Source organism: Vulpes vulpes, chromosome 14 (assembly GCF_048418805.1).
Source record: "Vulpes vulpes isolate BD-2025 chromosome 14, VulVul3, whole genome shotgun sequence".
In the NCBI taxonomy this organism is placed as follows: domain Eukaryota; kingdom Metazoa; phylum Chordata; class Mammalia; order Carnivora; family Canidae; genus Vulpes; species Vulpes vulpes.
The window spans coordinates 105,374,373-105,391,486 of record NC_132793.1 but is presented as its reverse complement, the minus strand read 5'-3'; the positions used below and the strand labels follow the sequence as shown (position 1 = coordinate 105,391,486).

The window sequence follows — 17,114 nt, the reverse complement described above, 5'->3', positions numbered from 1 at the left end:
CCTACAAAATCCTTTGTGCTTTTTACCTGCCAAGATGATAGTTTTTTTAATAAGAAAGCTCAACTTATGAAAATCATTGTTAAATTGCTGCTGTGCAGGGCAGTTTGGCTTGGGGAAATCTCTAGTGCTACATGTTTTTAAAATTTATTCAGAAGCAGGTAATATGAATGAAAGCTTGGTGGTCGTATTCTAATCTGTGACTATTAAGTTTTCAAAGAAATAGAATATTTCTCTTCTCTGGGTGCTTATGATTGCCGGCCAGATGCTGAAAAGTTTATCTGTGCCACTGGAGAAAGTCTTTTTAAAGATTTTATTTATTCATGATAGAGAGAGAGGCAGAGAGACACAGGCAGAGGGAGATGCAGGCTCCATGCCGGGAGCCCAATGCGGGACTCGATCCGGAAACCCCAGGATCGCACCCTGGGCCAAAGGCAGGCACTAAACCATTGAGCCACCCAGGGATCCCCTGGAGAAAGTCTTTTAATTCCCACCTTATAAATACCATTATAATGTCATTAATAGGCAACACAGGATAATTTTGGTTTAGAACAATGTTTTTCGATCTTTTTTTTTTCCTCCCTGACAAAAAGCCTTTTTAAAGTTTTTTCCAACTTAGCTTCCCACCTCCATAAAATTTTAATCCACAGATATACTATATCTCTATTTATGTATTCCATATATACATACAGAGTAAGGTTTCTTAAGTGCTTCCTTCCCCCAAAGAGTTGGGTTTTGTGTCCTTAAGTTGATACTGTCTACACTGGGGATGCATAGTTTACAGCAGTGGATTCTCAAAGTTTTTCATTTCAAGACTTTCATATTCTCTAAAATTACCGAGTACCCTCAAGAACTTTGGTTTATGTGTGTCATATTTAGCGATACTTATCTTCTTACAAAATAAGGCTGAAAAAAATTACAAAATAATAATGTTAAAAAATATTTTGTCAAGGATGCCTGGGCGGTTTGGTGGTAAGCGTCTGCCTTCAGCCCAGAGCGTGATCCTGGAGTCCTGGGATCCAGTCCCACAGTCGGACTCCCTGCATGGATCTCTGCCTGTGTCTCTGCCTCTCTCTGTCTCTCTCTCTCTGTCTCTCATGGATAAATAAGTAAAATCTTTAAAGAAAAAAAATATTTTTTTTGTCAGAAGTAACCATCCCTTCCCTCGTCCCCACCATCACCACCAAAAAAGTTTAGTGAGAAAAGTGCCATTGTTAGGGCATTTGTGCAAATAGTAAGATTCTCATAGTTGGCTCTGCATTTTATCTGTTACAGTGTTATAAAGAAAAACTGGTATCATACAGATGCGTCATTGAAAAAGAAAGGATGTTTTTAATAACCTTTTCAGATAACAGAGGTTGCCTTTCTTTGATATTATACCAAAATTTGGCAATTTGTAGTTTCTTTAAAGGGTTAATTGCAGTCTAGCATCTCAAACTATATGTAAAAATTTTCTGTCCCCTTACTTTAAAATTCCTTGGTCTTCCAATTTGAATGGATCTTTTGTTCATGAATCATTTTGTGCCATCATACATGATCACTGGAAAATACTGCTTCTCTGACTTACCCAGATCCTCCAGATGTTAATACCATACCAACTACTCACATGTCATTAATATCACTACTGATCTTATCAGAAACTCTAAAAATAAGAGATACTTGTCAAGCTTTTTTTTTTCTTTTTTTTTTTTTAATGTGGTCCTTGGCAATGAATACTGTTATTTTTCTTGAAGTGACAGGCTCACTTTGTTCATTTATGAGAAAATGTCTGCTCTATACTCAGGTTTAAATAAACAGAGCCAGTTCTTGAAATAAAAAACGTCTTCCATGAAAAAGGTGCCTTGGGCAGCTTGAGCATTTGGGCCAGTATCTCTCCTTCCCTCTGTCTTCACACTTCTGTATGCAGCAGGAACAGTCTGTATACTTTCCAGTTTGTCACCCAAAATATTTACAAGACGTATGTTCAGGCTCAAGATTTAATAAAGTTAGTCTGTTGCTGTGAAAATGTGGCGAGGGGGGATATAGCTAGTATTGGGGCATTTTCCTGAATTGGCTCCTTAATAGGGTTCCTGTCATCGACCCATCATTGCTTGTGCACCACTAGTGCACATGGCAACACAGTGGAAAGGGACAGACAGCTGGTAATGGAAACAGTTCTGACCTCCCTAGGGGTTCACAGAAGCACACTTTGAGAACCACTGATTGAGAGCAAGAACTTTGAGCCAGTCTGCCTGGATTGACTCCCAACAAGTTGTAAGCTACATGCATGACCCTGAGCAGTTACCCTGATAACCCAACAGCACTCATACACATTTTACCCCCAGAACAGAGGCTACAAATCCCCACAGAATGTTTATTAGTTTTTCTATCCCATCTTTGTTTTTGGTGTTTTGTTTGTTTGTTTCATTTACATGTATATTTATATAGAACTACCAAAGTAGTCCATATAGGGAGCAGAGCAGCCAAGATTGGATTCTGAAGCAATTTGCCATGATGGAGTAAGAAAGAGGTTTGTCCAAATCCCAAATTATTCCCAGGCTAAAGGTTTAAATATTCTCATTGGTTTTAGGGCGGTTCTTTGTAAAGGCAAATGCAAAATTTGCTGCTTTGTTTTGTAATCCTGTCAAATGCATTACAGCTATTGGTTCTGAAATTTGTGTTAATTATACCCCTCACCCAACAGTCTCTTCAAATAATTCAGGTAAAGAAAAAATCTGTCCATGATAAACATTGAATGCTTTCCTTCATTGTTGATTTGATTCAGGGCAACTTTAGTGGCAAAACCTTTGTCCTCCTCTGGTGATTCTTACCCCTCAGGATCCTTTATAGACTTGTCTTTAAATACACATACACCCATTTTGGAGTAACCTTCATTTCATTTGGGAGGGTTTGGGGTTTGTTTGTTGTTGTTGTTTTAAATAGTCTGATATTACCTTCTGTCATGTTATTCATGCCAAAGGATCACTCGCTCTATGGGAGAAACAGCACATGGGGTTCTTCCATCTGTTGTGATTGATGACCAGACAGGTCCTGTGTCACAGCAGTTCTTTCATCTTAAGCACTTCAGTAAATATTTCATTCCCAATCAGGCACATTGTACCTTCATTTAAAAGGATTTCAGAAGTTCAAAAAAAGGATAATTCAGCATTACTAGCTTTGCTGTCCTCAGCCACATTCTTTCCTGTCCTTCGCGATGGTTGTAGATTCTCTTTTTGCCCTAATTGACAACACATCATATATACATTTCATGTTGTGTCTTTTGTTACCAGCATTCTCTTCTACCAAAAAAGTCTTCTAAAATGTTTTAATAATCTATAACTTGAAACAAATCCATTCTCCTCATGTTGAGCATTTATTTTAAATTTACCAACATTATAAATAGTGCTGTGGAGCACATCTGTTAGGTGTTTTGGTCTTTTTTTCTGATTGTACTCTAGTTATTCCGTTGGAGACCTGTGGGAGAGTGACTGGTTCTGAGGGCAGTTTTGTAAGGCTCTTAAGGTGAATTGCTAAATTTTTTGCCAGAAGGATTGAGCCAGTTCCTCATTTCCCTTGCATTCTGCCCATTTCTTCTTATCTTTACCAGCATTGGTATTCTGTAAAATGCTTTTTAAACAGAAAAATATTATACAAGTAAAATATGAACTTTGAGCATAAGTGTCAGTACTTAGAAATTAATAGTATAACATATAATAAAATGTATAATGTATTATTATTAGGAGTCCAAACTGAACTAGCCTCAAGGAATTTTCCTTAAGGCTCTGGTGGTATGGAGTCTTCAGAACAGACCTCTCCCTAGAGTCGTTTACATTTTCTAAGCCAGTACAAACCTTGTGTAGAGAAGGTGAGAAATACAAGCTTTTGTATCTTTTGGTTTTTAGTTTTTCTATCTTAGCCCTAGGTTTTAAGACAGGTGTATAGAATGAGTGATTTTAGATAGAGCAGAAGTGTATGTGGGTTTTTAAAAATTATATAAAGCAAATTTGGATAATGCGTGACTGCTGTGTGTCTGAGTTCTTTACTAATTCTGTGTAAATTTCAGGTGTGCAACAGAGGAACATGGCTCAAGAAACTAATCACAGCCAAGTGCCTATGCTTTGTTCCACTGGCTGCGGATTTTATGGAAACCCTCGTACAAATGGCATGTGTTCAGTATGCTATAAAGAACATCTTCAAAGACAGAATAGTAGTAATGGTAGAATAAGCCCACCTGGTAAGTAATTCTGTCAAAACCCAGCAGTATTCATCATTTAGTTAGATTCAGATAGCATTAATGCCCTGGATACGTTTTTATGCTCTCACGTTGTGCACATATTACTGCATTCATATCAGAAAGTTCCTCCTCCCACATCATCATTATCAATGGTGTCCTTACCCATTGAAAATAACCAGTCCAAGTCCATTCCACAGCCTTATTTGCTGTGCTATAGAACTGTTATTTTATGAAAGTACAGGCATACTCTGAGTATATGTAGGTGTCTGGGTAAAGTCAGGTGTAAGTGAGGGTGGGTTATGAAGACCTTGGTTATTTTATTGATGACTTCAAAGTCAAGATAGCTGTAGAAGGAAAGAGTAGGTTACAGGTGGCCACAGCTGACTTCAGAGAAAGCCATATGCTGTAAGCGGGGAGAGGTGTAGCAGTGTGACTGGGAGTAAGGGGTGTTCATCGCCTGCTCACCTTAATTCTGGGTGCATACTGTGTGTCTGAGGATTCTGGGGTTGCAGAGGTGGGTTTCTTAGGTCAGCCACTGGTTGTATCGGAACAATCAGAAGGATTCTGAGTGTGAGCTTTGCAGAGGTGTAGCGGTCAATGAAGGCTGTTACCTAGTTTGTGTAAGATTCTGCATGGGGTCTTTCTCATCATTGCTTTGTGTTCAAGCCAAAAGCTAGAGCCATTTAATCAAAATTTCTCCAAATTTTCTCAAAGCTAAGATCAAGTGAATATAAATTGTTTTTTAAAATTAAATCATCTACATATTTTGCCTTATCTTCATAAGGCAAGGAATATTCACAAGGAATATAGCTAAAATTGCTAGCACAGATTTCAATTCCGAACTTAGGTTTGCCTTAACTACTACATCTTTTAAATACCTCATTTGTGTACTAGGACTTGACTTGCAAGATGTGTGTGTGTGACACACAGTCCTGAGAAAGAGGAGTTCAGTTCATTAATATATACAGTTTGTATATGGTTTCTTTCTTGGTTTAAATGATCTTTTTTCCATTGGGAAATTACTGAAAATCCTTACTAAAAGTAATGAACCAGCATATGATAGATGTTAGTAAAACAGGATTGGCCCACTCTGTTGCACAGATAGGTATTCTCTGTTTAGATCAGGTGTTGGGATTCCCAGAGCACAATGTCCCTAATGCGAAATGTGCTTCTGTTGCAGCAGCTTCTGTCAGTACTCTGTCTGAATCTTTACCCGTCCAGTGCACAGACGGCAGTGTCGCGGATGCTCAGTTACCACTAGACTCCATGTCTGCATCTGTGCAGCCAAGGTAAGATGTGGGCTCTGAGTGCTGCTTGTGAAGCTAGTGAAGAATAAAGCACATGTTCTCTATTTGATCAGGGCTGTGAGGAAAACTGGGTCCAGTCCCTTTAGGGTTAACCTGCCCAAAGCTATGTCTATCTCATTACTGACCAACTGACCTGTTAGAAGAGGCTTCTTGTTGTGTTTGCATTTTTAAGCAGTTGGGAAGGTGTCTTTAAGTTCCCATTTCTTTTGAGACAGCCTTTCCTTTATTTCTCCCGGTAACATGTCCCAGCCCTGAAGTCCTTCTGAATTCAGACACTGGGTTCTCCTAACCATGGCCTGTCCCTGCAGGGGCCCTGCCTATGACTCTGCTCCCTCCCTGGCATGGCGCCCCCAATTCAGGCCGTGCCAGAGCTTTCCATTCTCACTGTGAAGTCCCGCCAGATAGAAGCCTGAAAACGCAGAAGTACTTGATTCGCCTGCAGTCTGCCGTTAGGAGACAAGGATGACATTTCTACTCGATAGTTTCTTTCCCCAGTTTGTGATGGGAGATGCCTAGTTCTGCTGCACCAGCACATACTTTACAGTATTATACCCGGGCTCCTGACTCTGTACCAGGCGTGACTGCACTGGTGTTCATGTGCTGAATTCATGCACAGAGACCACTCACTATTGCTCTTATTTTTAAAAGCCATGTATTTCTGGTCCAAACTTGTCTCTGAGTTCATGGCCTGTGGTTCATGCAGAGGTTAGAAAACAGTATCTCTGTGTTCTCTCTTGTAATGATGTACTTAGATATGTTGAACTTGTACTTATTACATCACTTTAATTACTGCTCCTACATGAGATCATTTTTCAAATCTACATATTTTTGCTTTTCTAGCCCTGTATCAAATCAGTCACTTTTATCAGAATCTGTAGCATCTTCCCAAGTGGACAGTACATCTGTGGACAAAGCAGTACCTGAAACAGAAGACCTGCAAGGTTTGCATATGAGCTAGCATACTTTTGTCGTTCATTTAACAGTTGAGGATTACAGGCCAGGCAGTAACCTAGGTGCATATTTTTTTTTAATTGACTGCCTAAAATATATTTTTACATTTATTATTAGGAGCAGAATATTTTATATCTCAAGTATTTAATTGAAGTGTTGGGAGCCATTTCCCACTGATCTATAATTATGTCATCAACATAAATGTGGAAAATTGTAAATGTATTTAGTTTGAGAACTATAAGTGAATGAGTAGTGGTATTACAATATACTGTTCTCTTTTACTGTTATTTTTACCAATTTAACCTAAGTATTATTTCCCCTGCAAGCAACTATAGCTGCGGCCTAAGAGGAATCTCTTGGGTTCTTTTGTTTTGTTTTGTTTTTGTTTTGTTTTTTAAAGATTTTATTTATTCATGAGCGACACAAAGAGAAAGGCAGAGACGTAGGTAGAGCGAGAAGCAGGTTCCTTGTGGGGAGCCCAGTGTGGGACTCAGTCCTCGGATCGCAGGAACATGCCCTGAGCCGAAGGCAGATGCTCAACCACTGAGCCACCCAGGAGCCCAAATCTCTTGTTTTTTGACTCAGATTGTCAGAGACTGTTTGACTTGACTGGTGGTTGCCCATCTCTCAGTATCTGTGGCCACGAGCATAGCCATCACATTCAGTTTCCCATTTTCACAGCATGGTGCCTCTAGTTCTTGCCCACACTCTTTATATCCCCATTATGTGGATTAGAATGATGTAGAAGGGTTTTAAAATGTGTATGAAGGCTTTCTGGATATGCAAAGATGATAGACATTGTGGAGGCTGGTAGATAGTGCATGTATGTGTGGAGACAATGGCTCACTGAAGGAGGACACTTGGGAAAGGTAAGCCCATGGCTGAGCCTGCGGCATGATTTAGAGAAGATGCCCAGACCAGTGAGAACTTCCATCAAACATAGTGTTCATGTGGTAGTGACAGAGAAGTTTGCTGAAGTTTAAATGTGGCTGAGCTGGCTGGTTCCTTTGCTCTGAGTTTATGCCCAGCAAATGATTAGCATAATTTGCCTATTCATAGATGTTGTTATAGCAAGAAAATAGAGCATCTGGCCAACATCAGTATTGTCTTCCATGCAGCATAAATATTATTTTAAGTTAAAGAATAAATATTATAATTGAATAAATTTTACTTTTTAGTTAAATCGAAAAATCTAAGGAAAGGCAGAAATAGAAAAATCCCTAAGATTTTGTTATCCATGGGACGTGAGGAATAGGAGAAGGGTGGTAAGGCTTTTTGGTTTTGTGATGGTGGCAGTGGCCAGCAGCTTTAGATGGGGTGCTGAAAGAGGTGGTGTGGCCAAACAGGATGTGCATAAAGTTGGGCGTGATCGCATTTCAGAACTAGCTCCATTGGAGATTGTAGGTAAGTAATTGTTATTTAAATATGTGAGGAGTATTAATGTCTGAGATTTGGGAGTCCTTGGCACATGTTGAGAAATGAGGGCTGGGACACCTGGGTGGCTCAGCAGTTGGGCGTCTGCCTACAGCCCAGGGCGTGATCCTGGGGTCCCAGGATCGTGTCCTGCTTTGGGCTCCCCGCATGGAGCCTGCTTCTCTCTCTGCCTGTGTCTCTGTCTCTCTCTCTCTCTCTCTGTCTCTCATGAATTAATAAACTCTTAAAAAAAAAAAAGAAAGAAAGAAAAATGAGGGCTGAGATTAGGAGGAGCAAGTTGGAAAATGAGTCAGCAAAGGAAGGAGGAGTCATCTGGGTCCTGGTTAATTCCAGCCCACAGGTGCCCACGTCGGAGTGTTTCTAGAAGCAAGGGTTGCTTAGCAGTTTAGGAAGAGAGCTAAGTAAGGAACAGTGAAAACAGGCTGCTAATAATCACGAAGATGTTACGTCTCGCAATGGAACAAATTTCAGAATGTTGGTAATGAACAGAACAGATGCGGCTTAAGGATCTGGTAGCAGTTGTTTCGCAAGTCTGACAAAGGATGAAGAGAGGTTGGTGAAAGATCATTGTGTAAAGTGCCTTTATACCACTCATGGTTAATGGATGACAACAGCCCTGAGAACAGGAATGGAGAAGGTGGTCTTGAAGCCATAGCAGGAGAAATTGAGGGTTTTGAAAATTACACTCCTTTTTCCACGTACAATTTCTATGACTTTTGTGGTTAAACCAGTATTAACTTGTAAGTACCTGTCTTTACAACTTAGCATTCCTTATTTTAACATTGCAGAATCTTTGAAACATCGAGTATAAGTTTCATCTGAGTTTGAGAGGATTCATTTTTCAGTATGTAAAATCCTCTAATAGCCTAGTTTTTAAAAAGGTCTTGCTTATTCTGTTGAATTAAAAGTGTCTTCTTTCATTATAAACATGTTTCTCCTGCTATCCAAAAGTAGAGTATTTCTGTGAAACCTTTTGTAAACCAAAGTGGTGTAAAAAAGCAATTACCATTTCATAAAAGCGAAAATTCTCTTTGGATATTTCAGTCAGCAAAAAAGGTACTAATGTAGGTTTTTCATAAAAGTGAAGTGGCATATAGCAAACTCTCAGTAGCGGGGGAATTGAATGTGTGTGTATGTGTGCCTTTATGTATACACATACACTCATAATGTAAACGTACTTGTGATTTCTCTGTTGGATAGAAATAAATGCAGAGAATATTTTTTTCCCATCTATTTAGTGGATGGACAAAAATTGATAAAGAAGTCTTGTACTCAAGTCCTGTGGTCATTTGAGCTAGAACCGGAACCCAGGCATCTGACTTGAGGCCAGTCTGTCTACAGGACAGTTGTAACGCTCCCTAGACTGGGATGTGGGTATGTGCGTTCCTCTTGACACGTGAGGCCCCACCATTCATTCAGCATAGTGTCGTCTGGTTTGGTGACTGACCAATTATCTACTTTCTTCCATATTATTCCATTTGCATCCTTCAGGGAAATTTATTTAGATGGGAAGATCATCCCAGATGGAAGAGGGTACATGAGTAGCAGCTGTGCATCTAATCTAAGCCAGTATCTTCTAACATTCTTTATTAGAGTTTTCAGATTAGTTTTCTTGAAACAGCTTTCTTCTCTGTAGGTATCCTGCTTATAATGAGGATATGTTGCTACCAGTTGGGTGGGACTGCTTTCATTTTGTCCTCGTGGCTCTGAAGAATTTTTCTCCTCTTTGAATGAGAATTTAATGTATCATAGCATGTTTCTCATTTAATTTTTTTATTTTAACCATTGGCAGTACCTAACTTAGATTGTCTCACTTAGGAATGTCAGATTTTTAGTTGACAGAAGCTAGCTTTAAAAACATTTTTTCAAGTGTTTTGGTACATTTCACATTATCATGCTGGATTGTCGTGCTGCGCATTATGCTTCGCTTCATTTAACCGCTCAGTTCCTCGGTTCCTGGACCTCAATAAAAAGAAGTGGAATTTGGATCAAAGGTTCTGTTTTCATACATTGACACCTCCACTTCTCTGAGCCATATTTTTATCACTTTTAAAGGAGAATAAGTAATAGCCACATGCACCTTACAGGGTGCTCGAAGTCATTGAAATAACAGAAGTGAAGTGGGCTTTGTTACACGTAAGAGAGGATTGTGAAGCTTCCCAACAGTAGCACGAGGTGATGAAGCAGAGGGCTGAGCCCTTCATCAGTGACACATTCTAGGAGGACTTGAGTTCCTGTCAGCACAGTGGATAGGAATGCCATACAAAGTAACTTCGTGCACTAGACTTTCAGGCTCCAGCTTTCAGGGATCCTGACTTCATGCAGACTTGAGTGGACAACTCAGTGGCTCAGAACAATCTGAGAGGAATAGTCCCATTAGACTAATTTGAGAAAGCTGCCTGGATTAAAAAATCAAAGATTTCTTCTGATTTTAAAAGCTGGGTGAGAATAGCCAAATAATCTTGAAAAAGTAGAACAGAGTTGGAGGAAAACTAACCATTCCCAGTCTCAGAACTGCCCACCAGCTGCAGTAGTTGAGACTTACAGACACAGGCCTGAGAACACTCCTGTTGATGGTGGGGCTAGCACAGCATCCAGAAATACGCTCTGATGGTTGTGGGCAGTTGATGTTCAGCAAGTGTGCCAAGATCTTCCAGTAGGGGAGGAGTAGGCTTTAGCAGATGATGCTGGACAGTTGACAGAGTGAAGTTGGATCTCTGCCTCACCTTATACAGAAGTTTACTCCAGAATACCAGAACATAGGAGCCAAGACTGTAAAACATTTAAAAGAAAACAGACGTAAGTCTTAATGACCTTGGCTCAGGCATGCTTCCTTACGTGGGGTATCTGAAGCACAAGCCACCAGATTAAAACACACATTAAACCTATTACTTCAAGGGCCACCATCAAGACAGTGAAAAGGGGGCAGCCCGGGTGGCTCAGCGTAAAGTTTAGTGCCTCCTTCAGCCCAGGGCTTGATCCTGGAGACCCAGGATCGAGTCCCACGTCAGGCTCCCTGCATGGAGCCTGCTTGTCCCTCTGCCTGTGTCTCTGCCTCTCTCTCTATGTCTCAAATGAATAAATAAATAAAATCTTAATAAAGAGGAAAAAAAGACGGTGAAAAGGCAGGCCACAGAATAGGAAAATAACATTTGCCAGTGACATATCTGATTAAGATATAAAGAATGTTATAATTCAACAGTAGAAAGACCACAGTTTTTTAAAGGGCAAAGGATCTAAATAGACGTTTATCCAAAAAAGATATGCAGATGGCCGAGTGTTAAGGAATGGAGAAATTAGAACCCTAATACATGCTTGTTGGGGGTGGAAAATGGTGCAGCCATCTTGGGAAACATTTGGGCAGTTACACAATTAATTCAGAAAGAGAGTTAACCCATATGAGCCAGAAATTCCATTCCTAAATTCCAGGGGACTGAAAACGTGTGTCCACACAGAAACTTGTGTGAGAATGCTCATAGCAGCATTGTTCATAGTTACCAAAATGTGGAAACAGCCCAGATGGCCATCAGCGGGTGACTGGATAAACGAGATGTTGCCTGTCCATACTGGGGTGTGTGCTCAGCTGTGAAAGGATTCCAAGTTCTGATACCTGCCACAGCAGGAGTGAACTCTGAAAACATGCAGAATACATGCAGGTAGCAAGGCCACATGTCGTATGGTTCATTTATACAAAAGGTAAGTCTGGTGGAGAAGGCTCCCAGCCGGAGCAGAAACTGTGGGACAGGCATACAGGAGGACACATGCCATTGTGGGTGGTGGGAGCTGCGGGAGCAGCGCTTGCTGGAGGGGCCAGTTCAGCAAGTCTGTGTCAGAACTAAAGCCAAGGAGGTGGTTGAAAGCAAGTCATAGACGATCCCTGAGGTATTAGTTCTAATAAGTGGTTAGGGGGAAGAGAGCCTCGTGAAGGAAGGCTGGTTGGTTTTTTGTTTTTTTTTTAAAGATGGCCTGAAATTGTATTTTAAGAAGATTAATATGACACTTCTTCGTCCCAAGATAGCTGCTGATAGAAATTGCTTTCCTGCACAGAGCTGCTCTGTCCAGAAAGGTGACCACACATCTCGGGTAGCTAGTGAGCACTTGAAATGTGGCTTGTCTGAAATTAGGTACTTTTTACTACATATTTGTTTGCTAGTTACACCAAGTGTAACATACACACAAGTTTCAAAGACTGAGTATCAAAAAGATGAGAAATGTTAAATACCGATTACATTTTAAATGATAATATATGTTAACTTTGCCCTTCCTATACTTTTTAACACAGTGACTGGAAAATATAAAATTAAATCTATAGCTTGGTATATTTTTTTTGGAGCCTGCTATACTATAAACTTATTTTTCCCTGGAATATTTAAAATGTTCTCATTTTGTGAACAATTTTTGAGCTAGGACCACAGATCATTTTGTCCAATCCCTCATTTTACATAAAGTAAAGGACAGGGGAGGAAAATGAATGTTCTCCCAGTGGGTTATTGGGAAGGTGTGTGTTCATTCAATGTTTGTTGAGCGGCTGCGCTATCAGCACTGGGTGGAAGTGGTGAGCAGAAGCCTCCCAGGAAGGTGTGTGTGTGTGTGTGTGTGTGTGTGTGTGTGTGTGTGTGTCACTTCACGTGGGGATTGTGTCTGCTGTCAGACGACTCCAGGTGCCTATTAGTATCATCACGCATATTAATATGCTCCCAGAGGTAATGCTAAATTGTTTATATACTTTTATATTTGTGTGCTTTTTTTTTTTTTTTAACAGGACCCAGAGCTGAGGGCCTTGTTCCTCCTGAATGGGACCCTCCACGTGGGTAGTTGAACTAATTTTACCTACCCTGTGCTTGTGAAGTGTCAAGTTACTGGCCAGTACACTTTGTCTAGTTGGGATTCCCATTAAAAATTAAGTTTACTTAAAAAAAAAAAATTAAGTTTACTTCCCAGGCCTCATGCCTAGGAGTCCCAAACAGCCCCTGAGGACCAGCAGGTCACACGCAGGCAGCTGACCTTGTGCATAGTTGCCATGTCAGACTGAGAAACTGCCTAGTTCTGAGGACACTTGTTCTTTTTGGCATCAGATGCAGTATGTGTACGGCTCTTTTAAAAGATGAATTGTTTCCTTTTCCATAAATAAGAGTCTGATAAGGCAGGCTTTGATTTTCAGTTTCACATACAAGAAAATGGGTCATTTTGGGGAATCCTGAGCCCTCACACAACACTAGATCATTTTCCCTATGAACTAATCCGGTGAATGTTTAAATTCAGGATGCCAGGGCAGCCCGGGTGGCTCAGTGGTTTAGCGCAGCCTTCAGCCCAGGGCCTGATCCTGGAGACCTGGGATGGAGTCCCACATCGGGATCCCTGCGTGGAGCCTGCTTCTCCCTCTGCCTCTCTCTCTCTCTCTCTCTCTCTCTCTCTCATGAATAAGTAAATAAAATCTTAAAAAAAAAAAAAAAATTCAGGCTACCTGTCCCCTAACTAGTTTGAAACAAGTGAAGGTCATCTTAGTCTCATGGGATCATGGTGGACGGGTGAGATCAGCCTCAGAAGATGGTCCTCATGCGTAAGCTCTCAGGCTGCCTGTGGATCCTTAACTCTAAAGATAGTGCGTTTGCCATCGACAGGTTGTTGGAGCTGGTACTATGAAATGTCTTCACAGAGATGTGTGTACGGAGTAGCATTTGTGTTTGTGGCAGGGAAACATGTTTTCACTCTCCTCCATTTCCAGATTCCAAAGTTTGTGCCTCAGCAATTTACCCAGTTTTGTTTTAAAAAAGTTTTCTTGGAATAGTGCTGTTATTGCTGTTAAAGCATTGTTCATATAAGTTTATGTGAACATCATAGTTTCTTGGGAGACCAGGTTAGATATTATGGCTTATAGATTTCAAAGGTAATAAACAGATTCTTTTCTGATACCAAGTTAAACTATTTTTGAGCTCTTTACAAATAGTGGAACGTTATTTGATATGTTCTGGGGGCTGTGGGTAAAACAAGTAAGACATTCAGAACCTATCCTCATGAGGTCACATTCTGAGGATATTTATTTATTAATACTGAAAGGCTTTATGTGTTCCATAGCCTGTTTTAAAACATTCATAAAATGTTTATATTTACAACTGTCTCCCATCTGGTTTCAGAATGTCTAGGTGGAATAATCAGTTATAGAATTGTTCATTCGTGCATATTTACTTGTTAGTTGGTGGTGTTTTGTCTTTGTCATATTTTGTTAAAACGGGAGGTAATGTAGTTAACATAAGCAGTCTAGAATCCATTACATCAGATGCTTGAGCATCTACTCTGTAGAATTCACTGTGCTGGAGATTCAGATAGGAAATAAGAAATCATCTGTCCTTGGTGGGCTTACAGTGTAATTGGGGAAACTGGGGCACTTGACTCCAGTAAGTGAGTAATTGAGGAATGCAGTTGAGCAGGTTTTTGTGGTGTGCCTGCCAATGTGGTCTGGGATGTGAGGACAGGCACTGGTGGCAGGAGTGGAATGGACAAGCTCCTGCCCTGGAGGAGCTCACTGCTAAGCCAGGTTAAGACAGAGGCCATTATAATAGCATGGGCTATACTATTGGGGTACATAGGAAGAGCTTCCTATTCTAAGCTGTTGCATAGGGGATAGAGTGAAAGTTGATGGTATAAGCTTAAACAAGACAAGAGAGACCAGTTCAATTAAGCCAGGTAAAGAGTGAGACAAGAGGGCCATGGGAAAGCATTCCACACAGAAAGGTTATTGACAGAAGCCTTTGTATGTTTGGAGAAACTGGCATTTCCTAAGGCTGGAGCCGGGAGTGTGGCTAGGCACGGGAGAAGAGTTTTTTTTTTTTTTTAATATATATATATATATATATATATATATATATATTTTCCAGGTGATTTTAATTGTGTAAAGTGAGTTTGACAGGCCTCTGGGCTTTCTTCTGGAGGTGAGTCACACTGTCAGACTTGCACTTGGAGCAGGTGGCTGGAGGTAGCGTGTGTAGACTGCAGAAGCAGTTGTGCCCACAACACGAGCTGTGCCCAGGACTCGACAGAGCCTAGCAAGGGAGCCAAGGCTAATCTGTGAACCCTGCATTTCTCCAGAGCAAGGGGGGCTTGAGCTTCACCTGCACAATGGAAGAGGTAGACCCAGGGTAGATGAGGAAGAGAAAGGAGTACCTTTGCATAGGTTATAAATGGTGTGAGCAGAGGGCTGGCTTCACGGTTAAGTAGCAGGCTGCTCAGGAAGGACTAGAGGGTGAGAGGGACACCTGGGTAGTTCAGCGGTTGAGCATCTACCTTTGGCTCAGGGTGTGATCCCAGTGTCCTGGGATGGAGTCCTGCATTGGGCTCCCCACAGGGAGCCTGCTTCTCTCTCTGCCTGTATCTCTGCCTCTCTCTCTCTCTCTGTCTCTCATGAATAAAATAAACTCTTTAAAAAAAAAAAGACTAGAAGGGTGAGAACTTGGCCGTGGAAAGTCACTGTTTGAGAGCAAGATGTACTGTGCGCTAGGTTATGCGCAGACTCTGGTGGCAGTGTGCAGGAGGGCCAGAGGGGTCACATTGGTTAGGGTTGACATACCGTGATTTGACTGAATCTTGCTGCAGCCAACCTTGGCCTTGCTACTTGTGTGCATCCATTTGTTATCCTAATTTTAATGTTCTGATAAATTTATCTTCTAACATTTTAGAGGTTTTATGTGAAACATTCTGGAAATTTGAAACACGGCATTCCGTCTAATCTTGGTTTCAGCTTTTTTTTGTCCTTGTTCTCTGAGATATATACATAGTTCTGACCCCAACGATATTTCGACGTTGACACGTGGCTGTTTTACTTACGCACTCCCTTAGAATACCCAGCTAGTATTTGTGTGTGTGCGCTTGTGCGTGCGCAGGCACACGCACACCTTTTATTGATCAAATACATAATTATTAAAAAAAGGGAATACAGAGTGAGACCTCAAGGCACTGCTTTAACATGTCAGTATACTAGATTTCCTGTTTGTGTATGCACAGATACGTAATATGTACATACATATAATGAAAGGGTGTGTATTACGTAATCCACTTTGTAACTTTATGTAAGCTTCTTTCCATGCTAACAGATTCCTCAGCTCTCCTCACAATAACAGATCAGTGAGGTTGGGGTAGGGGGACAACCACCACCCAGCATTAAAATCTTACTGAATAATTAAATTTTACCACCTTCCTGTTTTTGTCAGCTTCAGTATCAGATACGGCACAGCAGCCATCTGAAGAGCAAAGCAAGTCTCTTGAAAAACCAAAACAAAAAAAGAATCGCTGTTTCATGTGCAGGAAGAAAGTGGGACTTACTGGTAAGGACCTAAATCTAATGGTTTGAACTTAAGATTACATATTAAAATACGTATGGCTTACTGTTCTGGCTTCACTGGAGATCATTTTTGTTACCGTGAGAGTTAATACTGGATATGCTTCAGTGTCTGAATTTTCTTAAATAAAGTAGCTTTAATTATATACCTGAAAGTGAAATGAATAGATTTTCTTTTAAAAATTCATTCCAGCTGGGTTTGAGAGCATTAGACCCCAGGTTGACCCCAGGTTGGGTCAGTGTGCCAGGTGCTTTGAAAAATGTGGCTCCTGCCTTAGCATAGCCAGAAATTGCAGATGAGGGAGTGTTTAAATACCTGAGAGGTACTTTCTCTGTGTAGAATGGCTATTGGTAGTGGTGTGAGGGCTCAGTGAGTTAGCACTTGTGAGGTGTTAGCCCAGGGTCACCACACGACTGCAATGGAGCTGTTGACAACATTGTTACTAAGAGAGGAAGAGAAAAATATTTGAAACATTACTTGGGTGTTTAGCAAACAAAATAGATGAAGTGCCATCAATAGATTACTTTGGGAGTTCAGGGATAGGTATCCTAATTAATTCATACAAAAAGGGAATAGAGGCCCATCATGGAAAGTATCATGGAGACCGTGTGTTTCAGCTGGATCTTGAAAGATAAGGAGGACTTAGAAATGATGAGAATAGGAGCATTTCACGCAAAAAGAATAGCTTGGACAAAAGATCAGAGAAAGGAAAGAATAGGGCCTGTTGAGGGTCCCAGATGGAGAGGCTGGCTGGCGACAGCATGCAACATGTGAAGAGGGGGTGTCAACTGCTGTGGCCAGACAGGCGCCTAGTGGAGGCTGCTGCTTTGGGCTGTGCTGAACGGTGAGAGCAGGCCCAGCTGGAAAGAATGGTCATTT

The 17,114-nt window shown here is 40.9% G+C and overlaps 1 protein-coding gene across 11 annotated transcripts in view; it reads left to right on the top strand.

Annotated features, from left to right (window-relative positions):
* Window positions 1-17,114, top strand: part of ZFAND6 (zinc finger AN1-type containing 6) — a 64,282-nt gene that overhangs the window by 44,990 nt on the left and 2,178 nt on the right. For 6 of the 11 annotated variants that reach the window (XM_072737484.1, XM_072737483.1, XM_026000117.2 and 3 more), the window contains 4 exons: window positions 4,040-4,210; window positions 5,391-5,499; window positions 6,358-6,458; window positions 16,107-16,220. In XM_072737484.1, the coding sequence (XP_072593585.1) occupies window positions 4,057-4,210; window positions 5,391-5,499; window positions 6,358-6,458; window positions 16,107-16,220 (478 nt within the window). In that variant the 5' untranslated portion in view covers window positions 4,040-4,056. Of the gene's footprint in view, window positions 1-2,424; window positions 2,507-4,039; window positions 4,211-5,390; window positions 5,500-6,357; window positions 6,459-16,106; window positions 16,221-17,114 lie in introns of those variants that run through there. The other 5 variants (XM_072737488.1, XM_026000162.2, XM_072737487.1 and 2 more) reach the window with 3 other exon arrangements.